Source organism: Rutidosis leptorrhynchoides, chromosome 2 (genome assembly GCF_046630445.1).
Source record: "Rutidosis leptorrhynchoides isolate AG116_Rl617_1_P2 chromosome 2, CSIRO_AGI_Rlap_v1, whole genome shotgun sequence".
Classification (NCBI taxonomy): Eukaryota; Viridiplantae; Streptophyta; class Magnoliopsida; order Asterales; family Asteraceae; genus Rutidosis; species Rutidosis leptorrhynchoides.
In genome coordinates this window covers 561561548-561572500 of record NC_092334.1, presented here as the reverse complement: position 1 = coordinate 561572500, position 10953 = coordinate 561561548, and the positions used below count along the sequence as shown (strand labels likewise).

General features: G+C 33.8%; 1 protein-coding gene across 1 annotated transcript; it reads right to left on the bottom strand.

Annotated features, from left to right (window-relative positions):
- Window positions 1-6121: 6121 nt before the first annotated feature.
- LOC139893121 (uncharacterized) lies at window positions 6122-9910 on the bottom strand. Its single transcript, XM_071876259.1, has 4 exons — window positions 9656-9910; window positions 9479-9561; window positions 9182-9384; window positions 6122-6400 (listed from the first exon to the last, which is right to left on the bottom strand). Exons 1-4 carry the CDS (start codon window positions 9748-9750, stop codon window positions 6275-6277), a joined length of 507 nt encoding a protein of 168 aa, XP_071732360.1. The 5' UTR covers window positions 9751-9910; the 3' UTR covers window positions 6122-6274.
- Between the last annotated feature and the right edge of the window lie 1043 nt (window positions 9911-10953).

Below are 10953 nucleotides of genomic sequence, written 5' to 3'. Positions count from 1 at the left end.
TCATTATTTTTAAAACCGCATATAAGGATACCTAATGGAAAAACTTCATTGATATCACACACTGGTAATGTTAAGCTAAACAATGGAGTTAATCTAAAAGATGTACTAGTTGTTCCAGACTTTAAATTTAGTTTGTTATCCGTGTCCAAGTTAACCAAAGATACACCTTGTGTTGTCATTTTCTATTCACAATTTTGTGTGATTCAGGACTTGACAACAAGGAAGGTTTTGGGACTGGGTGAAAGGATAGAATATCTCTATTATTTGGTCAATGTGCCTCATCATCAAGTTGAAAAAAGATTGGCCAAATTGCTTGCTTCATCTGTTAATAGCCATAGCTTGTTTTCTGTAATAAAATGGACTAGTGCTAGTGCTAAGTCTGTTGTTGATACCTACAGTTTATGGCATCATAGATTAGGTCACGCACCTAAATCTAAACTTCAGTATATTCCTTCTATTTCCGGTGATCTTGTTAACAACAATTCTAATGTTTGTTTAACATGTCCTTTGGCAAAATTTGTGAAATTGCCTTATCAACCAAGTACTTCACATTGTACTGAAATATTTAGTTTGATACATCTTGATATATGGGATCTGTAACATCCCACCTTTTTTCGTTTACCTTCCGTTATATTATTTTAAAGTTCGTTATATAATTATAACATCTTCCGTTAATACACGTTTTTAAAATATCTCGTTTAGGTAATTCACGCACTCGCTTTTAAACTCGAGGGACTAAACTTGTCAAATGACCAAAGATGTTACTAGGTCAAATAGTCAAACCATTATCTCTTCCACTCATTCACCTCCTCACTCTTTTACTACTTCCACTTTATTCTCTCAAACACCAAATCAAAGATTCATCATCCATTTCAAAGCTAGCAAGCATTAACTCAAACAAATTATATATTTGGAATCCTTGCATCTTCCTCTTCGAATCCATACCAACTTTATTGCATTTGGGTAACTTTCTAAAAATACTAGATTTTGTGTTCATGATGTTTTTAACTTATAAAAGTGTTAATTAGTGTCTATGGCTCAAGTCTAACATGAATATGTGATTTATATGCTCGATCTTGTTATTTTGAGTAACTAGCATGAACTTGATAAATGGGTGTGTTTAATCTGGAGTTTTGGTAGCTTAAATGTTGTTAAATGTTAAAAGTGCATGTATTAAATGTGTTACTAACATCACTAGCTTCAATTTGATGTATAGGTTGACTTAGAAAGACTCCATAAACTTAATTGCTAAATTTGTGATTTTGAATTAGGGTTTGATAGAAGTAAAATGGATTTTTGATGAATTGAATGCTTTGCAATGTTAATTGTAAGTGTTTAGTTGTATTATATGCATAATTACCTACGAAACGGCATATTATATGTGTGTATTTGGGTTCCGAATCATTGGTTGCATTTATGAGCTTGAATATCATTAATGATGAACATTTAATGTCATTTTGATTGTTGTAAATGCAAAAATTGATTGATGATATGTGTTTAGTTGTACTCCTCGTTAAATTACCTTTCCAACGATGTATGGTATGCGTTTTAAGTATATACGGTTCGTTAGTTATGATAAATTGAAGTTTGGATGAGACTTGAACAACTGAAACAGCCCAGGTACCAGCTCCCGCACAGTGTCGCGGCGTAACTGCATCCAATTTCGAAAAAAATCCCAATTGTTTCCATTTTTGGAATGGAATATTTATGGAATCTCCATGAATAGGATCAAAGCTTATTCCATGGTATTTACCCTTCTGTGTCGCGGCGCGGCAATAGCCGCGTTCAGGGACTGATCAACCTTGTCATTTTATGAAAAATGTTTGCTATGCTACGCACCTCTGATTCACATGTAACTTATTCTAACATGCTTATATATGATTAAAAACCTCAGAAAAATAGTTCGGGACCCGACCCGAATGTGTTGACTTTTTCGTTGACTTTGACTTGACCAAAGTTGACTTTTATTCAAACGTAACCGAATACTTATGCGATCGTTCTGACATGATTTAATACTTGTATCTTGCATGAAACTTGACAATGTGACTCACATGCTATATTAATCGAGTCGTAAAGAGCCATAGGACTAATTGAACAACTTTGACCAATCGTGTTTACCGTTATTGATACGACCTACTTGGTTAGGTCAAGACTAGCATTCGTTCTTGCACACGTTTACTTGTGAAGTACTTTTATAGGCTTGCACTCAAGGTGAGATCATAGTCCCACTTTTACTCTTTTATACTTATACTCGGGATGAGAAAACATAAACGATTCATACTATTATACTTTGAACACAAATATGAAAGCAAAGATACGTACGAGTTAGAACGAAAATCCTCAAGTCCAATTATCATTAGTTACACTTGTAGGGTGTAAGCGAGAACTTATGTTGTGTGGCCATACGGGTTTAACGAACCCTCATTCAGACGGTTCGCTACCGTTAGCGAATGAAATATAATTTTATCGGAATAGTGTATGTTCTAACACTATTATGCAGAGGTAAGATTCAGTTAAGCTTTGATAATTGGGTGCTCGTGATACAACAACATCTTTGGGATGTATACGCTTTGATAATCTTTTTACACTAAATCTTGTGGTTCAAAAACATACTTTACAAATATACCTATGTTTTCACCAACGTTTTCGTTGACAGATTTTTCTATGTTTTTCTCAGGTCGTTGAATACTAGGTGATACATGCTTCCGCACTATACTTTTTGATAGTTGCTTGGATGTCGAGTATACATGCATACGTGGAGCGTCTTTTGACTTATTCTTAAATTGTGTCACACATGTTTCAATTGTACTTTAAACGTTGAAATGTAACTAGTTGCCGAACTACTTTGTAAACCTTGAAACATCCTTACTTTTGAAATGAATGCGACATATTTTGGTCAAACGTTGTTTTAAAAGACTTATGACCACGTAACGGGACCTAAGTAGACGGCACCGTCAATGACAATTTTGTCGGGTCGCTACAGGATCCATATTAAGTGCTAGCTGAAGGTAAATACAGATACTTTCTCTTTATAGTTGATGACTGCAGTAGAACAACATGGATATATCTTATGGCACATAAAAGTGATTTCTTTAATGTGTTTAGGGCTTTTATGAGGTTTGTTAAGACACGGTTTAAAAGAAACGTCAAAATTGTAAGATTTGACAATGCTCTTGAGTTTGTACATGGTAGATTGGGTGAATACTTATCAAAAATTGGTGTTGTTCATCAAACTTCATGTCCTGATAGACCACAACAAAATGGTAGAGTTGAAAGGAAACATAGGCATATTCTTGACTCTGCAAGAGCTTTGAGAATGCATGCAAATTTGCCTTTAAAGTTTTTGGGAGATTGTATTGTCACTACAACTTACCTAATAAATAGGTTTCCCACACACGTGTTAAAGAATAAAACACCCTATGAAGTTCTTTTACAACAAAAGCCTACCTATAATCATCTAAGAGTTCTTGAATGTTTAGATGTGAGTTGCAGATAAATTTAAAGAAAGAGGGGTTGCTTGTGTGTTTCTAGGATACCCTACAAATCAAAAAGGATATAAACTGTACAACCTTAAGCCTCATTCCACTTTTGTGTCTAGATATGTCATCTTTTTTTAGCATATTCTTCCTTTTAATGCTCAAAGTTATAATCAATATATCACCTCTATACCTGAATTTGAATTAGCCAACCCTAATACAAGTCAAACACACAGTCAAACCCAAACACATCCTTCTATTTATGACACAACAAGTGATCAAATTAACTCAAATACGTTCAACAATAACACACAGTCTACTACAAGCCAAATACTTATTGAAGTAAGAAGATCCACTATAGCTAGTAGTACTCCAGTTTGGCATAAAGATTATGTGATGTCACATGTTCCTATTGCTAATCAGGTTTCTTCTCCAATTCTAGGTCCCACATTTACATCATATATGGCAGCTTTAATTGCTGGTTCAGATCCAGCATTCTTTCATCAAGCTATTAATGATCCTGGATGGTGTGCTGCCATGGATGCAGAGTTGTCTGCCCTAGAAGTAAATGAAACTTGGGAATTAACTAATTTACCAGAAGGCAAAAAGGCTATCTCTTGTCACTGGATTTATAAACTAAGCTCAAAGCATATGATTCCATAGACATAAAGAAAGCAAGACCTGTAGTGGATGGCAATAGACAAAAAAAAAGGTATATATTATGCAGAGACCTTTGCTGCAGTTGCTAAAATGGTAATTGTAAGGTCATTAGTTGCAGTTGCAGCTATGTTGTTTTTAACAGCAGTACGGGATCACCCAGGGGGACTTAACCACCCACGCATTCATCTCTCTGCAGTTGCATAACCCGCCCCCAACTACTACCCAGGAGGGAGCCCAACCCAATTCGAGGGCATAGGTGGTAAAACCCCCTCCCCTGCCCCCGCAACGCGATGTGTGAAAGGAATCCTTAGGTGGAGTTCAAGGGTAAATGGGAAACCTTGTGTCCAATGTTGCACCCCACGAGAGTCGAACTCCTGACCTCTACAACTATGTAAAATTGATCACTATGTCAGATGTATGTGTCAAATGCTTTTTTACATGGGGATTTATTAGAAGAAGTGTATATGAAGTAGCCTATGGGTTATGTTTGTAAGGGGGAGCATATTCAAAATGTTACACATTACAATTCAAATCAAGTCTAAAAACTCAAAAAATCACTCTATGGTTTGAAACAAGCACCAAGACAATAGTTTACTAAATTGTCTAGTGCTTTGATATCTTTTGGTTTTGATCAATTCAAAGTAGATTTCTCCCTATTTACGAAAAGGGATAAGACTTAATTTACTGCTGTATTAGTGTATGTTGATGACTTGCTCATCACCGGTAATAGTACTGCATACATTGAAGAACTTAAAAGTCAACTCAAGTGAACGTTTCACATGAAGGACTTGGGCAGTTTGAGTTATTTTTTGGGCCTGGAGGTTTCTAAATTAGATCAAGGTATTTTCATTTCACAAAGAAAATCTACTCATGATTTACTTATAGAGGCTGGAGCTCGGAATTTGAAATCATATAAACTACCAATGGATCAGAATTTCGAATTGAGTGCTGATATTGGTACTCCTTTATCTGATCCAGAAGAACATAGAAGGCTAATTGGCAAATTGATTTACTTGACAATAACAAGACCTGATATTTGTTATAGTGTCCAACTTTTAAACCAATTTATGCAAAATCCTACCTCAGTGCATTTTCAAGTTGTTAAACATCTACTCAAATACATTTTACTTGCTACGGAACAAGGCATTCTATTAGCAAACAATTCATATGTTCAACTCAAAGCCTATTGTGATTATGGCTGGGCAAGCTGTCCTATGAGTAGAAGATCAACTACTGAATATTGTATTTTTCTAGGAGATTCTCCAATTTCCTGGAAATCAAAGAAACAAGGGGTAGTGTCACGTTCTTCAGCTGAGGCAGAGTATCGATCTATGGCTACGACTTGTTATGAACTTACTTGGTTAGTTTCTCTCTTGAAAGATTTCGGGTTAAAGGATTTAGGTCATGTAAACTTGTACTACGATAATCAAGTGGCTCTGTATATAGCTGCTAACCCAGTCTTTCATGCCCGAACCAAACACATTGAGGTCGATTGTCACTATGTTCGAGATCAATTGAAAAATGGGGCAATTCAAACATAATATGTAAATACCAAAGATCAGATTGCTGATGTTTTCACGAAGATCGTATCAGTTGAACAGCAGAACAAGTTATTACGCAAGTTAGGATTTCCCAAATTACCCAACTCCAAACTTGAGGGAGAGTGTACAAAGCCTAAAGTTAACATAAAGTCAAAATGATAGTACAGGGACATGTATTGTAAATATTAGAATATCAGGGTTGTTTTTTGTATCTTTGTCTTTATCTTTGGTTGAATAGCTGTTAGGTTAGTTCATTCCCACTTAACGAAGGGCCTTTAAATTAAGATGTAACAGAAGTTTGTTAGTCAGTTGAAATGACTGAGAAATAATTTAAGCTTCTTATTCTTATCTAATCGTTACAAACCCTAAGATATTCTCTTTAGCATATAGGCTAATTATATACATGTAACACATATGATTTGCCAATTGCAAAAAATTCTTGACTAAAGGTAATATATTGACTCTATCAACAAATTAAATACATGCGAAAAAGAACAAGTTAATAAATAAAGTTATATAGTATAAAATAAATTGAACCAATTGGTCAAACATCTAAACGTTGACCTAGAATTTCATTATATTTTCATCCAATTATTTTCAACTTTGTTCTTGCGTAGTAATTTCTGCCTTGGTGACAATCACAATTTGTTCGGAAACCACCTTCTCCTCACCTTTGGCTTCTTTCAGGATTATCGCTTCTAGTTTATCCTCAACGGCTTCCACCTGCTCCATTAACACAACCTTTAATATTTGACTTTGACTTTTAAATGTATAAAATGTCATTTTCAGCTTTGTAATCACTAACCAGTTTTATTTTTATTCAATTTATCGATAAATCTGTAATTATTAATATGTATCTCACAACAAACATATTGGTAATTAGTTATTCTTTATTCAACAATTCAATATAAGGTACTCGGGTATCGACAGCTTAATTTAAGGAAATGTTCGTCGAATTAACAATTAAAATAATTAAAACCACGATTAATTTAATTAAGATTCGCACACGACCACTAGCAATAAAATGAACTTAAACTAAGGAAGAGTTAATATTTTAAATTACCGTTTCTGATAATTTATTGTTAACTAATATTGTAATAATATTAATAGAGTATAAAATATGAACTAATATGGAGTTGATTTTACCAACGAAGCATTGCTTCAATGGTATCGCGGTTACACTTGTGTACTCGCAGGGCTAGAGGTCTCGGTTTCGAGCCTCGTCATCCGCTCTAGGAATTGAAATATATTCCTTTAAGGTGGCCCAAAGGGAAGGTTTTACCGACCCGCTCCGGGACTTAGATCCGGCCCGCCTGCCCCTCGGGATGGTTAAATGGTCGGATCCTCAAAGTGTGGTTCGGGTTTCCTGCCCGAAAGCGCGTGTGTGTGTGCAAATGATGACTAGGCTTCGGTCCGGACTAATGCAAGCTTGCCTTTCAAAAAAAAAAAAAAAATATGGAGTTGATTTGTACACAATCAAAAATTAATCATACACAATCGATTATATTTTAAAGATTTTGTACATTATAATAATGTAATGTATAATTAGTAATGTGTAACAAACTTTTGGTTGTGTACAAATGGATACCTTAGTCATAAATATAATTGACTAATAACTAAAGAAAATCTGCAAGTTAATATTTATTGTTGTTTTAAGAGATTAACTTCATACATACCTTCTAATTTAACAAGAGTAAAACAGTAAGTACACCTTGTATTCTTAGTATTGAATTGGAGTATCAAGTATGTAGTACAGTAATCAAAGACTGGACGCATGAAAACATGGAAATCATATTTTAGGGTTTATGAATCGTGTTTGTAAGAGTGTCAAATATAGGAGAAAATAACGGGATGTTTTGGTGGAGGGTATTTTTAGGAGTTCTAGACCCAATATTGATTTATTGGCGAACAATGGTAGTTAAATAATCTGAACCATTAGATCAATTCCAACCATGACATTTTCATCAACACTTTCCCAGCGCCACATCAACTTTCTCTCTCCACATTACTCACAACTTCCTCCCATAATACTTTCATAACACATCATTGCCAACCATGACATACTTCTTCCCCATTACATACCCCACAAAATTAATTAAATAAATTAAGTTACAAATGTATAAGCTATGGGTACAAGTGAAAACAACAATTCTCTCTCTTCATCATTGCTCATTTATGCTTCAATATGAAAAATTTCAGGGCGAGAGAGGTGAGGGCAAGTGAGGGCTAGGTGAGGGCTTGACAATGCTAATAAAGTCGTCGGATGACATGTTTGATGACGGCTTTCATGGCTTGCCATTGGAAGTGGTCTTATATGAAGGGGTAAGTGAGGATAGTTTTTTAATCTAAGAGCTTTGGTGGTTTTAGAAATAATTATTTGTTAATAAAGATTTTTTTTTTTTTTTTTTTTTTTTTTACGAGGAACCCAACTATGGGCCATAGCATTGGCCCCCCCACCGCAGGTAAACCCCGGGTAAACGGCAAGCCAACCCTCCACCGCTACCGGGTAAAGCATCCTCCAACTTTGGTCATTAAATGCGGACACCCCTTGGAGTTGAACCCGAGACCTCCACCTTCATGGGAAGTGTTGGTGGCCACCCAGGCTAGGCCTGGATGGTTTAATAAAGATTTTATATTAAGGCATATGGGAGATGGGAGATGGGAGATGGGAGATGGGAGATAGGAGTTTATTATTATTATTATTATTATTATTATTATTATTATTATTATTATTATTATTATTATTATTAATTATAATAATAATAATAATAATAATTATTATTATTTGAGTTTTTCAAATGATAGTTATCCTTAAAACTTTTGGACATGCATTGTATATTTAAACATTCATAATAACCACCCCACTAACTCATGAATAACCAACTTACTATTTTTTTTGTACCATTTTTTATGCACAACTTTATTCTTAAGGATAACCTTTAGGGTTATGAATAGAAATTTTTTTATTATAATTATAATAATTATAATAATAATAATAATAATAATAATAATAATAATAATAATAATAATAATAATAATAATAATAATAATAATAATTATTATTATTATTATTATTATTATTATTTTTATTATTATTATTATTATTATTATTATTATTATTATTATTATTATTATTATTATTATATTTTATACATAATAGAATATATTTATATATATAAATAAATATATAAATAAATATTATAATATTAATATCTACGTAGTATATAATATAATGTTTTTTTTATTACTCAACTTGATAACCATATCACTTTTCAAGATAGCTGCAGGCTGTCAGCCTAAAAAAATACAATAAATATTATACGGAGTAATTGTTATCTTATTTTATCAACTAGTGTCCAAATTGTGTAATAAATTATCCTAATTGCACAAATTATTGAAAATTATATATTAACACTTTATACGTACGTATATTCATGTTCTAGTAATGAAGTGAGATCGAGTACAAAATAAAGAAACACGGTATATAGTTGGTAATAAACGAACCTTATCAATGATATCATCGGCGATATGAGCACTCTTGGCTACCCCTTCAACTACGCGATCGACAGCTTCCATTGTTTTTCTAAGTTGACTATTTGCAGGAAGATCATCAGTTATATCATCGATCACGTGATCAACTTTCGTAGCAACTTCTTCGATTGTTTCTATGATATATTCAACCGAGTTTACTGCAGTGTCCACTTTATCTACATGATGACGAGTTATGTCATCAGTTAATAAATCATATTTATCAATGATGCATTTGCTACATGTATTTAAAATTAAATATCTTGTACTTACTTTTTAATGTAAGCAATGGCCCCCATTTATGCGTGAAAAATGGTAGAACTAATGTTAACACGATACCCACAATCCAATTCCTCCTAAAATTTATTAAAAACATTATTATACTTAAGAAATACTGTAATTAATATTTAAATTAAACAAGTACGAAAATGGTCTTTTTTCGAAGCTTACATAGAACCAGAAGGTGATCCAGAAGGAATAGGAACTCCGGGAGGTGGAGTAATGTTACTACGTATCACAAAATTTCTTCGAGTTAACGTAAACATCGGATCGTATTGCAAGCTTCTGCTTTTAAAAACATGAACATTGATGTATGATGTTTTGTTCTTTGAGAAGGATGCATGAGAATTTGGTTTAATACACTTTGAATATAAACATGGAAATGTTGATGCATATGAAGAGGTATTGATGATCCTTGAAATGGATATTGACATTTTGTAGGGTTTGAATTAAGGTTGTATATTTGTAAGATGTAGATGAAAACGAGTTGTTGAAGAATTGAATAGTGCGATTATTATGTGTTATTTTTGTGTGTATATATAGGAAGAAAATAACATATGGAAGTTTAATGGGGCAATGAACCGGACCTAACTCACCTAAGACACCCTGTTTGGTTATGGTCAAAGATGGAGGTTTTTTTGTAACACGCAATTGTTACTACAGAGTATTATTATTCTATTATACCATGTAACAAGTTGTAGTATTATTTAACTACGTTCACACGTTGATTTATCATTGTTTTCCATATTTAATACGTGAGCGTAAAAATATACTTGTGCCAAACTTTTAAATTAGTACATGTACAATTTTTTTTTTATGGCGGTTAGGATTCACTGACGGGATTCGAATGTGATGTCGTAATCACCTCACCCGATCATTTTCATGGTCAAACTATTACAGTCTTATCGTCCATCAGGATGAAACTCCCACGACGAATTCATACGGACAACGTGTATGGTAAAACCTGTAGAATCATGTAAACATGATTAAACGATCTTATCTTCAATATCGAGTGTGAAAAAACTCGATATTGGGTTTTATACTAAAAACACACAATAAACCTTTGATCTTAATGTATTAATCGACTTTAGGATGATTAAGATCGACCAAAACCAATCCTAGAGAACCAGGGAATCGGTTTAGACGCTTAGGGATGTTTAGGATTCGTAACCCTAACAATGAACCCGTAATTCCCATTATATACTTACAGCACGTGCAACCGTGCGGTTGCATCCTGCAACAGTGCGGTTGCCCAATGTACGTGTACGGTTGCATACCTGCAACCGTGCGGTTGCATTTCAACAGTGAAAGTTAAACGTTAAAGCTTATCAACTTGGTCGTAATGAACTCGGGGACTAAAATGCACCAACAAACTCCACCTAGGACCCAGTTCATTATTTTAAACAATAAAATATACTTTCACCTGCATTTAAACAAACTAACACACGATCAAACGATTCAAATAACTA